Below are 25,562 nucleotides of genomic sequence, written 5' to 3'. Positions count from 1 at the left end.
AGGCTTGAGAAAGGAAAAGCCCTTTGTCCTTGGAAGCGGCAGAGCACAAAGCACCCGAGTCCACCAAAGGATAGCCTAAGAACCAGCCACCACGATCAGTCTTCAAACTGTGGATTTAGTGCAGCAGCCACAGTAACAGAGCCCTCCAGATGCAAGAAGCCTAGTTACCCACCATGTAGCCTGGGTGTGTTATCACACACTCTGAGCCTTGGTGGTAGGGCGAAGCCAAACAAAATGGCTCTGGATATTATTTTTGGTTGTGAGCCTAGCCTTTAACGGCTGAGCCATCTCTCCAGCCCGGCTCTGGATATTATGAAACATCATCTCGACCAGGGCCAAGTATCTACTGATCAGAGGGCCTTGTAATACCAGCTCCTCTAACCTCCAAATCCCAGGCAACTATGACAGCCATTAAGCCATCCACCCAGCAGAGGTGCTCAGCCTTCATACTGTGCAGAGAAACCTGAAACTGTGGGCAACTGTCGATAAATAAAATCCCTTGAGGTAAGAGCCCACCCAAGGTAGTTCTCTATCTCAGGCTTGCAAACATCTTCTCTATCCATAATGGGGGTGACCACCTGCCAACGTCCCTGAGCTCCTAGATGGAAAATGGAAGGACCAGAGCCCCATTAGTGGGCTGGGATGCCTCAGGGAACAAGTGCTTCAGGGCTATGTCTGAGATGACCACTAAGACTGAATTTGGGAGGCTGGCGGTGGGGTGGGCTTTACAGCTCAGTGTCAGTTGGGCTCACAGCTGAATGTCATTCAATGTGGACTCAGTCGCCTATCCCTTCTGAGCCTATGACATCATCAGTAAACTGGGATTTACCTTTCTCAAAACTCCTGAAACCAAATTGTACCTGCTATTGTTTGTTAGCAGTCTCTGCTCCACGAATATCTCCCTGAACATGTCCCTCTCCCCAAACCTGTTCCCTCCCAACCTCTACGCAAACACGAGGTGCCCTCCTCCTGACTCATGCTATACAACAATTCTAACTCCTCAGTTTCTACTTTGGAGAATGCTGCCCTAGGCTACCATATAGTTAGACAAAAAGCCCAAACCCTCCTAGATCCTAGACACTTGTTGGGCTGCTAGGAAGTTTTGAGGGTACTACAGTTAATTTTCAACTAGAGTTGATTTTCCATATCTTTCTAGAACCCTAACTAAGGTCCTAGATTTTTATAAATATGAACCATCTGGATCATCAACAAGTGGCCCAGTGCAGCCTAGAAAATCTCTGGTGAGACGTACCTATCCACACTGCCAGAGAGCTTTCTATTCAAATGGGCCTTCCTTCGTGTTGGACTCAGACAAAGCCGTGGCCTCCTGTTTCCTTATTTTCAATCATTGGACTAAGGCTTTGGGCAGACTGCACCGGGGAAGGTAACAGGTGGTTGTGAGCAGAGACTAGCCTGGAAGCTGAGCATCAGCAAAGGGTTCCCTGTAAGATGAGAGGGTCACCAAGATGGAGGCTCCCTCAGGACCCTTTCAGAGACTTCCCCTTTATCCTACTGTGGTGTGAGGTGGCCAATGGAATGCTGAAACTTCTCCGAGTATACCAAGGCAATGGAATGCTGAAACTTCTCCGAGTATACCAAGGCAATGGAATGCTGAAACTTCTCCGAGTATACCAAGGCAATGGAATGCTGAAACTTCTCCGAGTATACCAAGGCAATGGAATGCTGAAACTTCTCCGAGTATACCAAGGCAGACTTTTCCCCCCAGTCATTAGTCCAAGTGTGAAGGACTTAGCAAAACAAAGTTTTGAAAAGAGCAAACAAACCAAAGACCCTCAATGCCAGGGTGCAGTCAACAGCATCTTTGTGGGTTTTTATACTTAGATGCACCCCTTAGAAATTGCTAACCAGCTTCAGCTGGATTTGCTAGTGGGTCGTCTTAGAGCCTGCTGGTGGTGACTTTCTGTGGCTGGCTTGCTTGGGCTTGTCTCCACTATAATCTCCTCAGGAGTAAGAGACACTTGTCAGAATCCAGTGGAACTAACAAATTGTAAGTTGCCCAGGTTAAAGGCATGGGGGAAGAGGCCCTGACAATTTCACAGCCCATCATGTCTAGAGGTCTTGACCTGGGGACCTGGGGACCTGGAGACCTGTGGAGGCACTCACTCACTCACTCACTCACTCACTCACAAGTCACCAAAGCTTACAGTCTGGAGAGGCTCACAATGGAGCAGAGGATTGTCCTACTTCAAATCTCTGGTCCTTTCCCATAAGCAGTTGCTCTGATCAGTTGATGGTCATGGAGTCTTGCTTTAAAAAATTAAATCGAGAAATGTTCTTCTTGTGGAAGTGGAAAGGAAAAAGAACTGTGTGGAGGAAAATGGGAGGGACCACACATATACACGGGGGGGGGGGGCAGATGGTCCCTGCACACCTGCGGCACCTGGGGGTGAAGTTGGGGTGGGGAGGGGTCAAGTTCAGAATCTGAGCAGGAGGTTGAGAAAGGCCAAGATATAAAGAGGAGGCAAATATTAGTGTGATACAAATAGCAGTTAAGGAGGTATGATACTTGTTTAAAAATATAAAGGCAAAAATAAAATGTAAAATTGTGGTACGAGAGGAGGAAATCCTTACAAAGAATTAGGTAGTCAAAAGAGTCAAAGAACACATAATGGGAGAGGTCTTCCCCATCCCTAGAATTGCGGGCATCTCACCTGGCCATGTCTGTCTCCCATGGATGCAACTGCAACTTATCCCATCACCACCACCCGCAGCCAGGCCCCCCAGGCTCGTCCCCCTAAGACCTACCTCTTTCCCTCCTGTCATACAGCTCCCCTGTCAAGTCTCACAGTTGCCCCTATAACCCATCCTGCAGCTGAGATCAAACCTGGGAACGTGTCCTCCAAAAGCCGGATTGCACACATCAATGCCCCCAGGGAAGACTGGAGACCCAACCAGGACTAAAGGGATGCGGTGCCTAAAGAGGGAGGTTTCAAATACATTACTGATGGATAGTGGACACCTGCCTGTAGTGCAACACAGCGAAGTGCCGTCCCAAAACCTCTCCACCGCTCCCCTCAGGCAGGTGGCACCCCAAGGGCGCCACGGGTGAGTCCAGATACCCACCCCCAGCCCTGCAGATCCTCATGAGCACTCCGCTGAGTTTCAGGGCGGCGCCCGGGGCGATTCAGCCTTGTCTCTGGGGCAGTGGACCCGGGCGGGGCAGGTGGCCGGAGCTCCGCCCTCCTCTGGCCCAAGCTCTTCAGTTCTTAACCCGCGTGCGAGCGCGCCTCGGCCACTGGGCTCTGCGGAGCGAGCTAGTGGTCAGCTCGGAGGCGGAGGTGCGCGTGTCCCGTTCCAAGGCCGACGCCAGCTCGCAGGCATGGCCCCGGCAGCGGCTTCGGGTGGCAGCACCCTGCCCAGTGGCTTCTCGGTCTTCATCACCTTCCCTGACTTGCTCTTCATCTTTGAGTTTGTGAGTGGTTGCGCGCGCCCTACGCTGGGAAAGAAAGGGACAGGGTGGGTTATGCTGCTCGCTCCCTCGAGGGCTCTGCACCGCTGTCCCCGACACAACCAGCAGCATGGAGGGGACCAAATCCGGAAAGTCTCCCCCATCTCTCCGTAGTTGGTTCCTTTCTAAAATAGTGGATCGATCTCGTAGGCAGGTGCAAAGAAACTTCTTGTAGGAGCACAGCTTCCTTACAAGGGTCCCAGCTTTTCCCACCCACATTCCCTTTAAGTAGCCAAAGCCAGCCAAAGACCCCCTTCATGAGGCCGACAGAGACTTGGGACCTAAAGAAGCCAGGCTCTTCCGGCCTTTTGAAGTTTTTGGAAGAGTTTGTCTCTGTGACAAACCTGATCCGAGAGAAAGAAAAATAGTGGCCGGCGTTTTGCTCTGCTGCAGTCCTTGTGCCTTGTGTGAGGGGAGAGAGGAGAGAGGTGAATTCTGTCACCTCCCTTGGCTGACCTTGAGCTGACTCTGCTCTTGGGCTGGGTTCTCTAGCCTTACTCTCTGCCCCAGTAGCTTGCAGAAAGTTTCCTATTGTGGGCTCCTGGTAAAGTGTAAAGTGTTGTGAGATTTCAAGACCTCATTTGGTTTCAAGTCCCCAGGGATCTCTGGTGCTTGCCTGGGCAGGAGGGTGTTTGTTTATTCTGTGGTGTGGAGACAACATCTCCTGTGCTCCCACCACACAGAATCCTTTGTGTTGAACATTGACTTGGAAAAGAAAATGTAGAGGGTGATTTTAACAATGGTATCCGGGCTTCTAACAGCATGGATTGGAAGGGTGGATGTGGACACCAAAGACAGTAGGTTTATTCATCTAGAGATGCCTCTGAAATTGAGATGAGTGTTGAGCTGAACCCAAACCTGGGTGTTTCTGAAGTCACACCCCAGGCATAACCAAGGCCAAAGCTATGGAAGCAGTAACATTTGTAAGAAACCCTGCATATCACCGAGCCAAGGTTCACAACTTACAAATCAGAGCACCTAGGCTCAGAGCTGGGTCAGACTTGCCCAAGGTCATCCAGGTCTTTAGCAAGCCTTCCAACCTCCTTGGGTTCCTTTTATATTCAGGGTTGCCAGGCAAGTAAGTCTTGGAACAGTGCCAACTGAATGTATTTGACACAAGCACTTGGCCATATGGGAAAGCACCCACTGTGTGCTCTGGGAGTACTTGTCTTTATCATCTCTTAGCCTATGTTTGCCTAATATTGGGACCTGGGATTAAGCAATGGATGACTGATCAGAATTTTTAAAAGTGGACCCTACAGAGGTCTGACCAAAAGAGATCATCTCTCATCCTGAGGGGTGAAAGGGCAGAGAGGTTTTTAAATAAAAATATCTTGGCCTATAGTAACTTCTGTTGACAGTTTGGAGAAGAGCATAACAAGAATCATTAGAGAAGATAGTAGTTGGGCTTTTTGGGTCTTTGCAAAGACCCTGGTTGTAGCCTCAACACACACACACACACACACACACACACACACACATACACTCACGGGGCTGGGGGGGGGGGACTCTGGTGGTGGAGGATTCACAAGCTCCAAGAGCACACCCCCTCTTTTTAACTACTCGGTATGACAGAAAGATTGGTTCTGAGGATAGAAACAGCGCAGCCAGGCAGGATGACCAATCCTACAGAGAGGACAGAAGACGTGTGTGTGGAAAATCTCAGCCCTACTTGTTTAGTGGAAACGCACCCACTACTGTGCCTGCCCTTCCTCCACGTGGCAGCGGGGATTTCTCGCGCTCTCTCTAGCCAGTACCCTCCCCTTTCACTGTTTTAGGAAGTGTGTCTCTTCTACCTCAACCCTTGCGCTATGTCTGCCCACCCTCCCCCACCTGTCACTTTCTCTAGAAAACTTCGGAGTCTCACTTGCCATCCTTGAATCTTTCTTCCTCTGTCAGCTAGGGCTGGGTTTACAGGATGCCTTGGGAGAGAAGGGAGAAAGCAGACGCAGCCCCTTCAGTGCTTGTCAGAATAGACTATGTGTGAAGCAGTATTTATCTTGACAGAGAGCTGGAAAATGAAAAGACTGGACGAGGCACTGACCACGCCAGGGGTGTTTTCTTAAACTGTAGAGTATTATAAGTCAACACCCAAAGCATGGTTATAAAATGGGCAATGGCTTGGACAGACATTTCTCCATGGCAGAAACACATTTCATGAACACATAAGACGATGCTTAGCTGAGTTAGTCACCAAGGAAAGGAAATCAAAACCACATTGAGTGTCGCCCCCCACCCATTACATTGACTTTTAGTTTTAAAACAGGTCCAGTGGCAAAGGCTACAATACAACTTTGAAATAATGCCCCCTCCCTAGATGGAACATAATAATCCAGGATTTGGAGAGCCTGTGGCTCTGCATATTGCTGTTAGGAATGTCAAGATGCTTAGCTAATGTGGAGAGCAGTTTAGTGGCTCCTTCAACAGCTACCGTATGGTCCAGCAATTTCAAGCCCAGGAATATGACCATAGAATTATAGCAGCGACTCAAATAAAGTGTGTACACACAGGCCCACAGCAGCGCTCATCAAGGAAACCAACAGGTGAAAGCAGTGGAAACAGCCACCTGACAGGCATACCTGGCAAGCACAATGTCACCTTTCCTTACAATGGAATACTGTCTGGACAGAGGAAGTACTGATCAATGCTGTCAAAGTGATGAGTTTTGAACAGTCTATGCTCAGTGAAGGCAGGCAGATGGGAGGCATCATATACTGTATGAGTCCATGTGCATAAAATACCCCAAACTGAAAACCATGGGGACCCAATGCAGACTGGTGATTTGCCAGAGACTAAAGGGAACAGGGATTGGAGAGCAATTACTCAGTGGGTGTAGGGTTTCCTTTTCAGGTGATGAAATGTTTTTTAATTAGATAGAGGCAGTGGTTGTAGGACACCATAAATGTGCAGAATGCCACTGACCTCATCAGTTTTAGATGTTTGACTTTGTCTTTTCTTTTTTTCTGTGTAGTCTTTGCTTTCCTAGAACTCGCCCTGTAGACCAGGCTGCCCTTGAACTCAGAGATCCAGCTGCTTCTGCCTCCTAAGTGCTGGGATTAAAGGCGTGCACCACCAATGCCTGGCTTCCTGTTGCCATTTATTTTTATTCATTCTTCCATTGTTGGGTATTTTTGCTGTTTCCAGTTTGTTACTTTTAACTGCTGCAGACAACATTGCCAGGAACATCTTTGTAATTCTTGCTGGAAATTTCTCCCTGGATGCATGAAATTTGGCTGCAGGGTCACAGGGCATGAACATCTCTGTTTCTCGTTTGTCACCATCCTGCTGTCCCAAAGGGTCATTCTAATTGGCACATCCCAACCACAGATTTCCCAGGAATCTCATCAGTCTCTTTAAGCTCAATACTAACACCCACTCAGTTGTCTTCCAAGATCCTGCCTCATTAAAAGGACCCCTGTGTATACACAAAATTCAGGCTAAACCTGGGCCTTCTCCACTCTGACCAGCAGCATATGAAAGTCTCCATTGTTCCCTGTCCTTGTCACACTTGGTGGCATCAGCCTTTGTGATTCCCTGCTCATCCTATGGGTGCAAAATGCCTGATTATTTTTCAGCTCTGTAGCTTGAGCGGATGGTGACCCGGGGTTAAGTTCCCCGCGCCTGAACTCTCAGTATCATGAAAGACACCGATGTCCCTGGCCAGCAGGCTGGAGCTGCCCCACTCCCCAGAGCTTCTGATCACTGTAAGATCCTCCAGGATGGTGAAAAGCAGGCCCAGCTCAGAAGGGGACCATGTCTTTCTGAGAACACTTAGAGCCATAGGCAGTGTGGAGACAGATGCAACCCCACATAGGCCCAGGGGTGAAATGTTCCTTTTCCTTCAACCCCTCAATCCAGGACATTGCTTCTGGTCTCAGTCCCTGCCCAGTAAGGGGCTTTTCCTTTTGTAGCCCATTATACGTTTCCTCCTCTCTCTCCTTTCTAAGCCAGATGCTTCATGGCACTCTGGCCACCATTCCTGGGAAAGGAAATTAGCATGAACGCTGCTGACACTCTGACCACCATTCCTGGGAAAGGAAGTTAACATGAATGCTCATGTCAAGCCTCATAGAGGCAATTTGTTCCACAAAGAGCTGGTAGAGAACCCCACCACTACTGCCCTTACAAAACTGTGACAGACATGCTGGAAATGCCATCATCACCCTGTCTATCCCCTCCCCAAGAGGTGGGTTGACATCAAGAATGGCTGAAAGTTGATGGACAGACTTCCTGGAACATGCTAAAAGCCTGGTGTGATGGTCCATATCTGTGATCTTATCCGTCAGGAGCCATGAATTTGAGGCTAGCCTGGACTACAGAGTAAGTCTTTTTTAAAAAGGGTACTAGGAGTTCTAAAGGTGATTGTTTATGCCCCCGTGCATTCCAGAAGTGTGGAGAAGGAAGCAGGGTTGGTCCCTGGTGACCACTGATACTTGTAGGGTGCATATTTAAAGGCGGAGGCCAGATGAGGGAGCCACATGGAAATGATTTGCAGTGTTGACTCCTACACTGAACTGGACCTGTTAATTATTAAAATGATGGCGTTTCTGGGTCTCAGAATTAAAAGGAACTTTTTATTGTCTGAAAGTGACTAGACAGGCTGTAGTTTTTCACCTGGTTGAGGAAGAGCCAGCCCAACACAGAGCCATGTTTTCTGACTGTATCAAGAAGCCAGCTTGCCAGAGCATAAAGGATGTAGAATTATAGACACTGAATTTTCAGGTTCAGGTAGAAACTGAGGCTCAGAGAAGAAGCCACTTGCCTAGACTGCTGAGTCCACAGGGCCCTGGGGACATTTCCTACACTGAGGACAGACCCACACTCTTTATACAGCCATGGAGAACTGTTTTCTTACATCAAGGGTATTCAGGAGTGGGTAGCTTTCCCCACTTGGCAGCTCTGGAAAGGCTTGGATCCTCTCTCGCCCATCAGGGAATGAAGGGACAGCTCGGAGTGGCTGGGTAGCTGGTGGCCACACCACCACCACTACATAGAAATATACTCTATGGGTTCTTAGTCACTATATCCATGAACAATAAGCCCTGCATAGACCACTGATTCAGTGGGTGTGACCATATGTAATCTGGGTCAGCTACCCTTCAAGACCTTTTTAAGAGTGGATAGAATAATAGATATTTGTCAGCCAGAGACGGGGTGGGATTCTTGGGTGCCCTGAACTTTTCACAGGTCCATGGCATGAACACCCTCTGTCCAGAAAAATGTCCCTGGTGTCCCTGGGCTGTGGGACTGCCTTACTTGACCCGCACAGGAAAAGGGTTCTAGGGCTCCTCCAGGCTGTGTGGTGGTGTGTGTCCTGGGCTATGGGGTCTTCTCTGAGCTCTTTAGAGGGGGTGCTGCCAATTTTTACCTCAGCATTCTACTCCCCCCTCGCCTCTAAAGGCTGAATTATGGAAGTCTGGGGAGAGGTGCTCTTGGCTTTGAGAAGTGACTTTTCCAGTTTTTCCAGGGCCAGTGGCCTGCTTTGATCGTAACTCTAAGCTGGGCAGAGTCATCATGCTACACCATCACAATGGAGCTACATTACATTTACATTTTGTAAAACTTGCCTTGGAGCAAAGGCACCTTCCCTGCCTGAAAGCCTCCAGGAGGGGAGAGGAGGACCCAGGAAATGAAATGCCAGTTGGGGAGAGAAAGGTCTGCTCCAAGCTAGTTGTCTGTGCTTGTACCTGCTGGACAAGTGTAGAGACCCTGGTGCTGCTCACCGGAGAATGCCTGCTCTTTGCTTTGGCCCCAGGACCCATCATTGAGAGAAAGGGCTGGGCTGGGCACTGAACCAGGGGTGTTCAGTCCTGAGCTAGACAGAGCCAGAGGTTGACTCTTGATGAATTAAATACTTTCTGGCAGGAGTCTGTTATTAAGATCTCCCCAGCACAGCCAGTCTCGGTCTTCCTCCTGAGTACTCACCTTGTCTGTCCCTGCATCTGTCATGACTTGAGACCTGCAATCCTAGAGGAAAGTGCTAGTAGAATACTCCAGTAGCCATCTCTTATGGGGTCAGTGAATACGATGTCAGTGGTAAAGGTGCCGTCATCTCTGAAGCAAAGCACCATGGGGGAGTGTGGCAGACCCCGCCCCACAGGTTTAGATTAATGCCAAGAGTGAGAGACAAACACAAGGTCCATGACAGTCTCTAAACCACAAAGCTTGGGTCCTTCTGCATGCTGATAGGTAGGTCTAGTTCCCCGTTAGCTTCTGGCTGAGCACCAGCACTGGCATTTCCCAGGATCATTAATTCACTCCCTGCCTCACAGCCTCAGGCTCTGTGCAATTACTACCTCACAAGTGGGTAGTTTTCTACTCTTATCTGGGCAAAACAACTCCAGTGTGGATCACAGGGACACACCAAGGTCCTTGGACCTGTGAAATGACGGGAAAGCCTTATGAGTTGTGACAGATCAATATGCTTGGGCAGAGGAGAGAACCCATAGGGCACAGCCAAGAGGAGGGCAGGAAGCAGGACAGGTCCCTGTGAAACTCCTGGCTCAACTTCCAAGGAGGCCCCTGAAGGCCAAGGTTTCAGAGAGTGGGCACCTCTGAAAGAGCCAAAGATGACATCCTCCACTCGATAAAGAGGATAGGGTGGATCAGGCTTGTGCCCACAAAAGAAGGCATGCTGTCCCTGGATGTTGTTCCTTCCTTTGTTATTGGGTCTTAACCATGGCCCTTGTTATTCTTTTCTGGGAGGAACAGAGGTGATTGCCACCCATTGTCTCAGTGGCAGAAGGGGCAGACATGAGTTGCCTCCCAGGCCGTCTCCTCTGCCGTTCCCTTCCTGGTAAGCAACCTAGCCCAGTTGAGAGCCAATGAGGACCTAGGGACTATTCTCCCCTCCCTTGGTACTAATAGACCCATGGCCATGTCCAAAGCCAATCCCAGCTACAGGGTTGATTTCATGGTAAATGCCAGATTCATTTTTGCTGCTGTGATAAAATACTCTAACAAAAAGAAACTTAGGGAGGAAAGGGGTTTCTTTCAAACTCAAAGCAAGAACTTCAAATTAGATTGTCCTATTATATCCACAGTCGAGAGCAGAGAGAAAGGAATGCATAGCCACTTGCTTACCTGCTTGTGATCAGGCTCAAGTACCCCCTGCCTAGAGTATGATGCTGCCTGTAATGGGCCAGGTCTTCTCACATAGGTTGACTTAATGAAGACAACCCTCACAGACATGCTCACGGGTCAACCCAATTCCTCCTTGATACTTTCTTTCCAGGTGACTCTAGGTTGTGTCAGGTTGAACAAGCTAACCATCACAGCATCATTAGGCAATTTTAGTGCCATCTGAAGACCACAGTGTGTACTTACACAAACTAAGATAGTCATGACATCACCAGGTGGCAAAATTTTATAGGACTACTCATGTGCGTGTCTGTCATTGACTGCACTGTCATTATGCATCACAGAATGTATGCACATAATTCTTAAAATAGCATGTTATTGTTACAGCCCGATAGCTAATAGGTACAATTATTGTTAATTACCTAATAATTCAGCCCCTGCTCTGGGATCAACTGTGGAGGGGTCTAGCCAACCTTCAGCATCTTCTCTGTTTCAAGACCTGGCAGGGCAGGATGAAGCTTGAGGACAGGTGGGGCTGTGCAGGACACCGATATGTATCCCGGGCACTGTGTCCTGCACAGGTGCTTTCTGTGGGGTCTTCCCAGTGGCTCTTTTCCCATCACTATTCAACAACTGAGAGAGCAACTCCCTCCAGCCAGCTTGATGGGGCAGCTAAGGAAAAGTGGGTGTGGTGGCAGGCACCCTCGTCCTGCTTTTGTCCTGGAGACTGGGTATTTCCCTAGCTGCTCTTGGCGCCACCCAGGCAACCTTTGCCAGAATGGGTTGGGAGAGCTTCTTTGGGGATTCTAAGCATGACATGAATTGCTGCATCACCCTCTAGGCATAGGAACCAATTACCAGTGAGAATGGAATTAACCTTTCCCAGGTGCGTGACAGTATACAGACTGTTTGGAAGGGCACAGGGACAGAGAAGGACACACAGAAGTATGCCCTCACATCCCCAAACTTTTGTCCCTGTCCTGCAGGAGTGTGGTGACGAGGAAGCCAGTTCTCGGGCATTAGGCCTTCTGAAACCCGCCACAGAGTTCAGTTGGGGTGGGGTGTGTGTGAAAATGCTCTGCTTACAGGAATGGGCCCTCAGTCTTACCTTCCCCCTCACCTGGAAGCCTGCCCTAATAGCACCCTTTCCTGGTGCTGAATCCACGTTCTGCAGGCCTGTGTTTGTGGCTGGTCTTGAGGCTATGCTCAAAGACCAGACACCCAAGGCTTAGAAGAAGGATTTGTTCTCAGCAGCGTTGGTAGGAAGGAGGTTGTGGCTGCTCCGATCTGGCTAACACTTACAGATCACAAGACGATCTTGACTTTAAGGGCAGGTGAAAGGAGAAACTGATTGTGGTCACCAAGTCCCAGGGCACCCAGGAAGTGTGCTGGGATTCCAATGGGTGTTTTCGGGTACACGCTTGTTTGTGTGCTCTCTGAGTTACTAACCTACTTGATGATGCCTGTCAATACCTTTTGTTTTCTTGCATTAAAGCCACTCTTTTCTGGTCTAGTGTTTCCACGGATTTTGTCTTCTACAGGTGGCTTGTCTGGTTTTTTTTTTTTTAACAGAAACTCTTTGCTTCTGTTTATCTTGTTGGGCACAGCCAGTGGGTGTAGGTGTGGTACAAAATTTTCCATCCAGATGAGACCATGCAGGTGGAATTCGCCTCCGCTGGGCAGTCAGAGGGGAACTTTCATTCATTCAGGGGCTGGCAACTCAGCCCTGGTGGGAGAGGAGGCTGTGAGTTAAGTAAGCCACATCTCCCTGTGCAGGTGGAATGGGGCAGAGGACTCCCGACACAGGACGGAGGAGGGGCTGCAGACCAGAAAGGGGTTTTTCTCCCTGTTAATATCAACTGAGGTCCTGAACTCAGCCAAACTCAGGGTCCCCGAAGCCCTGCTCTTCCCGTCAGGTGAGGTAGGACTCTGTCACTCACTGTCTAACCTCCTCAGGAGGGATAATGGCACAATGAATTTCCCTGAAGGAAATGAACCTGCTGGTGAAGGGGTCAAAAGAAAAGAGCCACTAGTATAGGTAAACTGAGGCAGGCCTTTCTCCTAACACACCCAGTGCTCACCTAACAGACCCATATGTCAGCCTCCCATTAAGCCAGGATTCCCCTGACATGGACTCTTCTGATCTCTGCCCCCAGGAGAAGAGACAGTACAGGGCTGCTGTGTAAACTGCTGGCCTCTGTCTGTCCTGGGAGAAGGTTTCTCTTTGACCCCCCCCATACTTTCGCCAGCTGCCTGAGTGTGCACTGGAAGATGCAGAATTGCTGTCATGGGAGACAGGACTGCACGTGCGTGCGTGCGTGCGTGCGTGCGTGCGTGCGTGCGTGCGTGTGTGTGTGTGTGTGTGTGTGTGTGTGTGTGTGTGTGTGTTCCATGGTAGGGATTCAGGGATTCATATAGGTGCCTTATTCGTGCTAGGCAAGCACAGGGCTGCATCTCCATCCCCTGGTATCTTTGAGTAGGCCTGGCTCCCTGGGTGTGCCTGCCACAGTACTAACATGGTCACTCTTGGTGCCTGTTCAGCACATGAGTGAGCACTTGGGAGACTGAAGGAAGGCCGCCCTCTGACTCATTAGGAGCTGAGTTTCTTCTGACCCAGAAGGTGGAGCTGACATTAACTTGGAGAACTTCCCTGGGCTTGCTTCTACTCTCTCAGCCTCAACTCTTAGAACAAGAAAGGGGGTCTTAGGCTCCATCCAAACTTAGTTTTCAAAGGCAAAGCCAAGGAACCTTGGGAAGGCTGCAGTGTCCTGTGGTCAAAGGTGTTGCCCTGACCTCCCTTCCTCCCTCCCTCCCTCCCTCCCTCCTGCTCTCTGTATTTCTCTGTCTCTCTGTCTCTGTCTCTGTCTCTCTCTCTCCCCTCCCCAAATCATTCTCCCAAGACCTGATCCTCTGTGTCCTCTTGACCTGGTGCCATCTCTCTCCTTGGCAGTAACTCATCTTTAATTTGCTTCTCTACATAAGAACACATGCCTATGCAGGTGTGTGTCTGGGTTTGTGCATTCATGCACACAAACACACATATTAACACATGCACACATGTAAGTCACACAGATGACTCTTTACATGTACATACATATATGTACACACAGAACAAGAATGCCCCATGTCCTCTGACTCAACAGAATGAATCTTTTAGCCAGTTCATCCCTAGATAGTTAAGCCTGCTGGAACACACAGTGATCACACTGTCCAAGTCACCACCATAAGTAAAATCCTGGTGTGTTAGCTAGGGTTACTATTGCTGTGATGGAACATTGTTTGACTTATCTATGCCAAGTCACAGTCCATTGAGGGGAGGCCAAGACAAGAACTCAAGCTGGACAAGAACCTGGAGGCAGGAACTGATGCAGAGGCCATGGAGGAGTGCTGTTTACTGGCTTGCTCCTCTTGGCTTATAGCACTCAAGACAACCAGATCAGGGGTATCCCCATGTACAATGGGCTGTACCCTCCCCATCCATTAAAAAATCCTTGATAGGCTTGCCTACCTACAGCCAGATCTCATGGAGGCATTTTCTCCATTGGGGTTCCCTCCTGTCAGGTGACTCTAGCTTGTGTCAAGTAGACATAAAACTTGCCAGTGCACCCAATGTTGACATAACTCTTGGCTACTGAAAAAGTGCATGCACATAGCCAGCCAAGTTGGGGCTGCCGTTCCTGGTGGCCTCAGGACAGCATTCATGGGTATGGAGCCTGGCAGCCCTCCCAGAAGCCTGGAGTGTGCCAACTGGCACCTCTCAGCTGATGAGGCTATCTACTTGATCCCTCCCAGGGAATAAAGGACAGCCTAGTATTTGGTTTGCAGCCTAGGCTCTATGGCCCATTTACTTTACTTCCCAAGAAGTCAAAACACAAACTTCCAGACACATTTACCCATAAGGGAGCTGTTGGGAGCCCTGATGCCTGACATGGTGGGGGGCATTGTATGTGGGTGGCATACTCTTTGGTTCTTGTCTTGGCATGTTCTCCTGGCAGACCTTCTACTGTGGAGACCCTGTCAGCATATAGTAGCGCTCCAGGAAAACAACCAGAGTAATTGCCATTGATCTTAGTCACCCAATCCCTGCAGTGGACAAATTGGAATAAAACCCTGTTTTTCAGCCCCACAATGCTAGAAACGCCAGATGAATCTCAAGAATGTCCTGGAGAATTCATTTCTCCTTCTACAAGTGAGTTCATTGTTAGAAAGACTAGAAAGACGGCCTTCACATCTTCATATTTACTACATTTTCTTACACAGACACATTTTATACAACTTAAAGTTTGGGGGACACCATAGTATTTTTTAATGCTTACATGATCACTTTTTTTTTACAAGACCTCATGTATCACAGGCCAGCCTAAGACTACTGTGTAACTAAGGATGACCTTACAGTGCTGGGATCATAGTGTGTGCCACCAGGCATAGTCCAAGAGGTGCTGAGAATGGAACCCGAGGCTTCGTGCATTCTAGGGAGCTACCCTCCCAGTTCTTGAAGTGACTTTTAGTTATCCCAAAATATAATCTCAGAATGAAGCCAGCCTGGTCTATATATCAAGACCATATCTCAAAACAAGATAAAACAAATTGTAATTGGTTAATTACTTATCTACAGCTCCCATCAAGTTTGCAAGTGGGCATTTATACACACTGAAATCACAGCCTTTTGAATTTTTATGTGGTCTCAGGTGAGATTGCTCTATTCCATGACAGGAGATTTCCACTGATTCCCACTCTCTTTGTAGGTATGGTTAGCACCGTTTCCTAGACAAAGGAACAGAAAGGCTAAGTAACTTGCCAAGTGGTCCAGCTGGTATATGACAGAGCTACAATTCAAACTCGGGAACTCTAGTCTAAAGTCTATATCCTTGCCCACTCTGGTCTCTTTTCCATAGGTGACTCATAAGACTGAGCAGGAGGCCATCAAGATAGCTCAGAGTCTAAAGTTCTTACCACCTAAACCTAACCACTTGAGTTCAGTCTCCAGAACCGAAGAGAATCAACTCTCAAAAGTTGCCATTTGACCACTGAATGTGCAATCATACACATACACACACACACACACACACACACACACACACACACACACACACACACACTACTAAAGAAAAATAAACCAGTGAGCTGTTGTTGCATTCTGAACATTATCCCTACAGGTCTTCTTGGCACCCAACACCTCACCCTTCCGAGCTCAACATTCCCTTCCCAGGCACAGCCTTCCACTCACACTTGGTGAGGCTGTGTCCCGGTGCTTAGTGGACACCCAGCGATGAGCTGGTCTCATGCAGGAAGCAAGACAGGGATGGAAGCAGGAAGACAGAGCAAGGAAGTTCCCAGTGGTGCTTTGCATCAAGAGGCCAGACAGGACCAAGGGCAGAGTTCTCATCGGTTCTGATGGAAAGCCTGCAGGAACCCGGAGACAGGACCAACTCCTCTTCTGCTTTGTCAGGAACATTCGGAGTATCACCTGAAGTCTTGTGTTATGAAAACATGTTTCCAGCCTTTGGAAGAGAGCCTGGGTCCTCTGTTTCCCGTCTCACGGCTCTGCCTCTCTCCAGTTGATTCTGACCCTGGGCCTAGATGTTGTTTGCTTTTTTTTTAAGGTGCCCTTGCAAATTTGATGGCTAGTCAGGGCTGAGGACCCTAGAGCATCAATACAGGTTCTACCCCCACTTTTCAGCTTGGAGTGCTGGGATCCAGAGGGACTGGTCAGTCCATGTAGTTCCCAGGTCAGCAACTTGGAAGGCTTTACTTGAGACCACTGTTGGCAGATATTGTGTCTCTGCCATGGTGGAATAGAGGTGGTAATGGGGAATCCTGGCTTTAACAGGGGCAGATCCCAGGGCCACACCTCTACAGGGTTGTATAATGTTTCCTTTCTCCCTGCCTCCCTGGCTTCCTCCCTTCCTCTCTTCCTTTCTTTTACTAATCGCCTCTGCGCTGAAGACCAAAAACCAGAAGGCACCTAGAGTTTTTATTACAAAGGGAAATGCTTTTGAACCCTCACCTACCCCTTGCTCTTGACAAATATTTGGCCAGTGGGGTCCTGAGGCCAGTCAGAGAGGATTGCTCACCGCCCAGGAGTGCCTTATCTCCCGGGTGTGGATGCCTTGCTTGCTCTCTCTGTTTGCCCTCTGCAGAGGCTGAAGGTGGAGTGGGGTGCAAACAGGCTTGGGCCCCCATGATTCATGCTGAATATCAGGTCTCTATGGATCTCCCTTCCTCCAGCCCAGCTACGGCCACCCCCTTACCCCACATGGTGCCTGGCTTCCCCACCCTCTGGAGCCCTGAAAACTTTGCAGCGTCCCTTCTTGTGAAATACTCTCTGTCCTTCCACTGAAGAAGCATTCCCTGGCTCCATGTCTGCCCTAACCAGCCAAGTCCACCTTTCCCTCTAAGGTACCACTGAAGCCAATCTCCAGGGAAGCTACCTCACTTCCTCAGAGCTAGCTCTTAGTCTTCATTTAGACCAGAAAAAGTGGCCTAAACTGTCCGGTTCAGATGCATGCCCCCCCCAATGCTTTCATTGTAATTGTTGAGACAGGGTATCACTCTGTAGTTCAGTCTGGCCTCAAACTCATAAACCTTCCTCAACTTCCTAAGTGCTAGGGTTACAGGTATCCACCACCATACCTGCATTTTCCAAACATTTTTTAATCTGCAATTGGTCCAGTCCATGGATGTGGAAGCCTTTGTGTCCCACAGCTGCTGCAGCCCTCAACGAGGAGCTTCTGTGCCGAAAATGACTTGAGCAAAGGTCCACTCTCCAAAGCAGAAAGTCCCTGGTGGAGCTGTGTTTCATAGGCACTGTCTGTTGGGGCTAAGGGTTGCAGAGACATGCAGGACTCCCTTGCAACATGCAGACAAGTAGCCTGACTTACATTGACCCCAGATGGTTATGAGGTGACCAGACCCCAGACCAAGGACACTTAGGAGAGAAATGTCCCATGCTGGTGCTTGTCTCTGCTGACTAGATGGATAGACCCAACTGATGTTTGCATTTCTCCATGCCATACTCTCATACCTCCTTAAAGCAGGTGCTAGTCTACCTGCAACTCAAGGGAGTATCGCCTGCCCTCAGAAGGAAGTGCTCTGTTCTGTCACACTGCTTTCCAGACTTTCAATTGCAGAGTCATCTCCGCAGGTCCCAGCCCCTTTCTTGTCTGCCCAGAGCCAGGGACATGAAGTTTGAGTTAAAGAGGCTCAGAGAGAACTATAGAAAATCCCAGCAAGGCTTGAGTGCCTGGACCATCCAGGGGACTTCTGGAACCTCTCTTGTTCCCCTCTGAGAATGGGGACTCTCCTACCCTGGGGACATCCATGGTGATATCTTTTGAGTATCCCAGGGGTGAGCTCCTCTCACATCTGTGTCAGCCATCTAAGAAAACCAAGCCAATCCGTAACCTCCCCACTCCAATTTCAACTTAGACACTTGGGAATCTAAGATTTCGGATCTGGAAAAAATACCTATAACATAGTATAGCTAGTATGTCCACCCATTAATAACCTTAAAAAATGTCTTAGTTGCTACAACATTTTTTCTGTTGCTAAGAATCGAACCCGTGGCCTTGCAGTGGCTAGACAAGTGACCTCTACCACTCAGCTACATTTCCAGCCCTTGATATTTTGGTAAGGGTCTCGTGGTGTAGCCTAGGCTGGCCTTGAGCTTGTTACCCTCCTACTTCTGCCTCTCCAGCACTGGCATTGGAGACCTGTACCGTCACTCCCAGCTGGTTGCTTACTGTTTTATAATATAAAAGATATTCTAATAGCAAAGCAATCAAGAAGCATAGACGCTCAGAAGAAAGGGTAGCCCTTCTAATGCTAATACAAATAATATGTTCTAATGATGGGTTTCTTTGCTTTCACGTTACCCCATTTGACAAATGAATCCACTCCTCACCCATAGCTCTGTTACTGGAGTTAATTGAGTTAATATTTGTGAGGTGTTTAAGACAATGTCCAGGTGTAATACAATGTTTATTACAATGCCCACTCCAATGTAACATATAATACAATATATATTAAATAAAAAATGAAAATTGTATTTAAGAAATGAAACAAAGCCAGCCAGCAGGCCTTGGCAAAGGTGAAATTGGAGCTCTAGCCTGCGGCCTTGGAAGACAAAAGAGATCTCTTTATGCACTTTCTGTGTATATGCAGCCTCAGGGTCCCTGTTCCAGCGCTCTCTCTGCTTCCTCCACGCAGATCTTTGGAGGTCTGGTGTGGATCCTCATCGCCTCCTCCCTGGTGCCCTTTGCCCTGGTCCAAGGCTGGGTGATGTTCGTGTCTGTGTTCTGCTTCATGGCCACCGCTGCCCTGATGGTCATGTATGTAATTGGTACTCATGGTGGTGAGACTTCCTGGATCACACTGGTGAGTGCTAGGCCTGGGAATGTGTGTGTGTGGTGGGGGGTGTGGGGTGGGGGAGGTGGGAGGGTGTTAGACCCTCATCACTGGAAGACTACTTCCCCAACCCTGAATGGGGGTTCCCTGGAAACATTTTCCAGCACAACCCAAAGCTGAGTTGGCCTGGCCTCGGTTCAGACTCTTCCTAGCAGTAAAGGCTTCCCGCATGTATTTGCTGCAGGTTCTTAGGGGGTGCTCTTATTTCTTATCTGAGACTGCCTTTTCATACATAACTAGCAGCTCATCTCCACCCACCCGCCCACATGGACCTGACAGCTGTCAGCTACTCCCACCACCAAGGAGGCCTGTCAGTACCCTGGGGAGCAGAGATCTGGTGGCTGGGCCTAAGCTAATGGCTCCCTAGTGAACAGATCATGCTTTCTGCTGGGCTCCGTGGCAACTCCCATCTAAGCACATTTTCCCAGAAGCTCTGGGTGCCAAAACGGCCTGTGTACTTTCTTTTGTAGTAAGTTCTGCTCTGAGACCCTGGAGATAGGCCTCAAATAAATATAAAGGGAACTTGCTTATTATTAATTAAAAGAGGGTTCAGGCCACTTGGCTAGACCTCTACTTCTCCACAGCCTTTCTACTTAAATTTTTGAAATCATTCCAACCACTCAGAACTTTGTTTTAATTCCTTTTTGCTTTGAAATATAATAGGAGCCAAAACAAATAAATAAATAAGACCAACACAACAAAATGGAAACAATGGAAATGGCCCAGGCTTCTCTCTTCCTAGACTGACCAAAGAGCCTACATGCAAGCCACAACCGTAACCATGTAAAATTGATCTTGAGGTCCCGAACCGATTTCTACCCATTATCCTGTATTTATGTTTCTTGTTGCTATTGAAAAACCCCTCAGAGTTTGTGGGTACAGTCATCAAGGACTATGTCTCCGTGTCGGGATTGGGGTTTTGGGGTGTCTCTTCTCATCTCTGACACAGCCCTTCTCACCCACAGGATGCAGCCTACCACTGTGTGGCTGCCCTGTTTTACCTCAGTGCCTCAGTTCTGGAAGCCCTGGCCACCATCACAATGTACGATGGCTACACCTACAAGCAGTACCATGAGAACATCTCTGCAGTGGTAAGTTCCCTGCAGCCCTGCACCCTCCGTACACAGAGCACGCAGCTCTCGTTGCCTGCTGCGGAGGTCCCAGGGGGAGGGTCACCCAGCCCATACCTCTCTTTTCACGGCGCATTGCATTTGGAAGGAAGTCAACCCTTCCCTTCATTTGGGAAGCAGTGAAGCCCCTATGAAGGGCAGGGATGGGCCATGATTCCCTTAGTTGTTTTCTCAGGGCTGCATGAGCCATGGGCACAGGGGCTCACGCTAGACTGGCTGTGCATGGGCGGATGTGACCATATATGACCCTCACAATAATCCTGTGGGGTCAGTGTCATTGTCACACCCATCTCACAGACAGAGAGGCAGCCTGGACTCTTTACCAAGATTGGCAAGCATCAAAGCCAGGGTCTTGGCCACCCGTGCATGCTTTCAATACCTGTTTCAAGCAGTGGTTTGGCTGCTTGGGTCTTGTGACCTCCTTGAGAGTTGTCCACAGAGGCATGCAGTCAACACAAGGGACACTGAGGCCAGGATGGGTTTTCTTTTTAATTAACTGGATCCTAATGACAAGGAATAAGAAATCATATTGTTTCAGAAGGATGTTTTCTTTTGTTGTTGGGGAAAGGCACCCTTGGAGTGGTGTATTGCTCCACTTACTCAGAGCCTCAATATGAAATTTATTTCTAACTATGGGTGGCATAAAAAATGAGTTAGAAATAGTGCTTCTTGCGTTTCTAGAAATTGACCTGTGACTCATGCAAACCCCAAAGTGGAATGAGCTAACACACTGCCTGTACCTGTCATTTGCTGGAAAATGGAAAAGAGGCTGAATGCAGTCTGTAGGGAAGTGTTGGACAGCCTGCTTCTTCCTGGATCTAGAGGGAGAGGGGGCAGGGGCGAAGGTCCCTCAAAGCATCATCAATATAGGATGCTAGCCAACCAAGAGAGGCTGCATGCTCCCCAGGCCACCTTGAGGTCCCTGTCACTACCTTCTCAAGCTTCCTACATCATGGGACACTTTCTAACATGGAGTTTCACAGCAGCATAGCCAGGCAGCATCTAGCTTGTGCCTTCTTCCCTGAGGCTGGTGATCCATCCTCTCTGCCTCAGTCTATACCCATTGTTTCACCTACCTGTCAGAGGAGAGCCTCAGACCTCTCACTCCCCTTCCCAACCCACAAGTTCACAGATGTCAACGCATTTGACAACAATGCCCCTAAAATTCGTCAGGACAGCAGTAGTGTGATGTAGACTAGATGTGACTGGAGTCAGTCCATGATGGAAAAACCTAACTGGACTGAATTAAAATCGCTGTCTGCTGAACAGATTGAAAGAAAGCTACTGGACTCTATTGCATCTCAACTTCCTAGCTTCTCTCTTTGGCTTTTCATCTAAAGGCATCATTCATCCAGGTTTGGGTAGATGTATTGATGAATTTTCAGAAGATGGATCTTCCTGTAATTAAGAAATCATATACATGGGACTAGAGAAAGGGCTCAGCAATACTGCTCTCACCAAGTTCCATTCTCAGAGTGCATATCTAGTGTATCACAATTGCCTATACCCAACGTCCACAGGCTCTAGCCCCCTCTTCTGGTTTCTATGGGCACTGCACTCACATGCACATACCCGCCTACAAAAACACAGATACTTTATTTTAAATAAAATGTTTTAAAGAACTAGGATACAGACCTTGAGGTATATGTCTGTGGTAGAGCATTTGTCTGGAATGTGCAAGGCCTCAGAGTCCATCCCCAGTACTACTAATGAGAGGGAGAGAGGGGCAGAGAGAGAGAGAGAGAGAGAGAGAGAGAGAGAGAGAGAGAGAGAGAGCCTCATCGGCCTTATCACTATCACCAGTTACTAGCCAACCTCTAGCACCCAGTTCAGTCTTGCTTGCCTCCTGAAGTGGAATTGTGCAAAGCTCATTCTTTTATGCCTGGCTTCTCTCTCCCAGCCTGTGTGTGTAGGAATCATCCATGTGGTTGGGTGTAGGTGAAGACTGCTTATTGCATTGCTGTATAGTATTTCATTGTAGCCCTCTCATGACATCTATTCATCCACTCCAAAGCTGATTCTGTCCCCATGTTCTCTTAGTGGATGTGGATAGACATGCACGTGCCTGGCCATTTTGTGCTAGAATCATAGCATTCTAGGCTAGAACCAATAAGGTGGCATGGGAACCAGGTTTAAAGTGGAACTATTTCCATTCACAGCCCCCTCTGGATTGGTACCCAGGGAGGAGGCATCATCCTTACCCAGCCCCTGATCTTGGAGTCTCCCTCACCAGCCAGCCTGCCTCCTGTCCCCTCTCTGGTCCTCGTTAGGACCCCTTTCAGCTTCTGCACTCTGACCTTTGGTGCCAGTGAATGGAGCTTCTTTGACAGAAAACTATCTGAGGCTAACAGAAGTAGACAAGGAGAACTAGAGATTTCTGGGGACATCTGGATCTCACTATGGTAGACAATCATGGCAGAAGTTCACAGAGAAGAGTTTCTGAAGGTCAAAACATGCTTCAGCATGTCCCGGGCTCTAAGTATCAACCATGTGCCACTTCTTAGTCTCCTTTGCAAAATAAATCCTCGCTCGCTGTCCCTTCCAGAACTTCTGAGGTGCTTCTGCCAAGGCTTCTCCTGGTGCCTGCAGTCCCACCTGAGGTGGACAGGTGACTTGAATAGTTAGGAGTTCCCAGAAGTTTGTCACTAGCTAACTCGGGTCACACATCGCCTCTGGCCAACGAGGTGGAGTGTCCACCCATGCTTGAACGCCATGGCTGTTGTTAGTGAGCGTTTCCAAGACTCACAGAAGCGTGGCCACCCCAAATGTGCCAGAGATGGAAAGTTTTGACCCCTTGCCCAAGGTCAGGAAACCAGGTGCAAATATTGTATTTGGGGTAGACAAGCCTCTAGGGAGGTCAGCCACCCAGAGTATGGGGTGCACAAAGCCCAAGCGAGCTCGTCACAGGTGACCGTCCAGGGCCTATGTTCCCACTGCCTTTGGCAGGCTGCATTGCCTCAACAGCTCCTTGCACTCCCTTTTTATAGAAGCTAGGTGCCTCTCCTCCTCTGCCTTGCTCCCCACTTCCCATGATGCCTGGTTGCCTCTCTTGTGCCTGGGAAATGAAGAATCCAGAATTAAGAGGAAGGGTCTGAGAGATAGAAAGATGCCCAGTGAGAATATTGACCTTGGTGTGGGGAGGGAAACTTTTCAGAGCCACTGACACCTAGCTATGATGTCTATTGGAGGGGACTTTGATGACCCCAGTCAGGACAGATGACCCTAGAATGACATAGAGGGTAGTTTGCACACGGAGACTAAGGCAGCAAGGTTAGACTACCTAGGGATCTGGGTACGCTCGTGTGTGCCAGGAAGCAGCGGCAATCCACATACCCCGAATCTGTCCTCCAGAGCCATGTGACAACCCTCATAGCCTCGTGTGCACACCCCCCATTTGACCTCACACTAACGACCTTCCCTCTGGTTCCAGGTGTTTGCCTACGTGGCCACTCTGCTCTACGTGGTCCATGCCGTGTTTTCCTTAATCAGATGGAAGTCTTCATAGGACAGCAGACCAGGAGCTGGAACCCAGATGACATTAACTGATCAGCTCATCTCCTGCATTAACTTCTTAGAGCACAGACACGATGGTGAAGAAAAGGAAACAAGCCCCAAAGCAAACAAAACAAAAACAAAAGGAAGCCATGTTCTGTTTCCCTTGGGTGTCATGTTTACTTTCTGTCAAGGGTTTAGGGCTTGCTATGTTTAACCTCCAGCTGTGGGAGGAAGGGACTGTCTTGCCAGGGGCCTTTCTGTCCTTGACAGGGACAGTGGGTGGGAACTGGGAACCTTGATCTGAAGAGTTGACGATTTTCCCTTGACCCTTGGAACATGTCTTAAGAACTGCGTCTTGGAATTTTCCACGGCTCTTTAGAGCATACATCCTCTGGCATGTCTTATTCTTTGTGGATAGTCTGAGCATCACAGAGATTGAAATTCACCCAGTAGAGTCTCCAGATGTTTGTGGTGGAAGATGAGCCCCTCTGAAACACTCCATTAAACGTCTTTATATCTCATGCTTCAAGGGTACGGGGCTAAGGGGTTGCTTTTCATTCTCTGGGATCAGAGACACCTTCCAGTCAACTTTCTTCCTGAAGCATCCTTTGATTTACCCGAACTCTCAAGGAACAATTCAGATGGGCATGCTGGGCCACTCTTTCCCAGCGTGACTCACTGAGGATCCCACCCTCACAACAATGTCTGTCAGGATAGTGGCTCCTTGTAGGGAGATCCCAGGGGCTCCACCTTTTCCTTTGAAGACACAGCAGTCTGCTCAATTAGAGTTCTCTCAAGCCCTGAGAAAACTAGCTCTGGTCATTTCTTCCCTCTCTTTGTAAGGTAGTCTAAAATGCTCCATTTATGATCTCTTGATGTGTTTGGGCACGTCTTCAGACCACTCCCTTGGGGGAGAAAAGGGACCAGACTGCAGAGTGAGGGGATAGACAATGACTATTGGGGTTGCCATATTCCAGGATAGGGACATCTGACCCGAAATGAGGAAGTATCATTGGGAAAGTCAGGTTCCCTACTAGGAGATTTCACCTTGACCCCATGACTTAAAGAAGGGAGTGGCAGTATAGAGATGCAGCCCCAGATGTAGGCCTCTCCTGCCAGTCTCCAGGAGAGTCAAGATTCTAGCCTCAGCAGAAAGATTAACTAGCTGATGTTTTGTTCTCCAACAAAGTAGGAGATGTGTGCTACAATTAAATTGGATTTGGGAACTTTTCTACCTTGCTTCTGAGGATGGAAACCAGGGCCTGTGCATGTAATACTCTACTGCTGAATCCCACCCCCACCCCAGATTGGGTCTTAATGGCACATCCAGGAGGACTTTTGTTATCCTAGCATCACTGGGACCCAAGTCTGTCATTTGTCCACTTAGTACAACCAAAATTTCATAGTAAAACACAAGTAAAAGATTAAGTTGGGCATTTATTTTTAAAATATAAAATATAAACTAAGAGATAATATGAAGTTCATTATAATGTTTAACAAAATCTGAAATAATGTTGACTGGGGAAGTCTTGTTTTCAACAAACCTGCACCATAACATTATATTAACCAACAGCTCAACAAGAATGAGGATCGCATTTTGACAGGAGGTGGGGAAGGAGAAAGGGATGGGATAAGAAAGGAAGAAGGAAGGAAGGAAGGAAGGGTAACTAAAATGAAATTTCCCTAGGATTTCTCAATGTTTCAGATTTTTAATCATTAAAAGAAACTTTCATACAATCTCTATCTCTCTCTTTTTGTGGCAAATTGTTGTGACCATAGAAACCTGGATTAAAGACCATGAGGATCGTCCTGGCAAAACTTTCAAGCTTTCTCTCCTGGGTCTATATGGAAATTTTGTGGTTTCTTTTTTTAATCTTTTCTTTATTCTTCGACAATTTCACACATGTATACAATGTATCTTGATCATATCCATTCCCAACTCCTCCCTTCCACTCCCAACACATGCCCCACCCACCTTCCAC

The 25,562-nt window shown here is 48.4% G+C and overlaps 1 protein-coding gene across 1 annotated transcript; it reads left to right on the top strand.

Annotated features, from left to right (window-relative positions):
* Window positions 1–3,244: 3,244 nt before the first annotated feature.
* Window positions 3,245–25,317, top strand: Mal (mal, T cell differentiation protein). The gene is made up of 4 exons (XM_005068591.4): window positions 3,245–3,433; window positions 18,758–18,925; window positions 19,921–20,046; window positions 23,516–25,317. Exons 1-4 carry the CDS (start codon window positions 3,341–3,343, stop codon window positions 23,588–23,590), a joined length of 462 nt encoding a protein of 153 aa, XP_005068648.1. The 5' UTR covers window positions 3,245–3,340; the 3' UTR covers window positions 23,591–25,317.
* Window positions 25,318–25,562: the final 245 nt, after the last annotated feature.

This window comes from Mesocricetus auratus, unplaced genomic scaffold (assembly GCF_017639785.1).
Source record: "Mesocricetus auratus isolate SY011 unplaced genomic scaffold, BCM_Maur_2.0 Super-Scaffold_100004, whole genome shotgun sequence".
NCBI lineage: Eukaryota > Metazoa > Chordata > Mammalia > Rodentia > Cricetidae > Mesocricetus > Mesocricetus auratus.
This window is presented reverse-complemented; position numbering and strand designations above follow the sequence as displayed.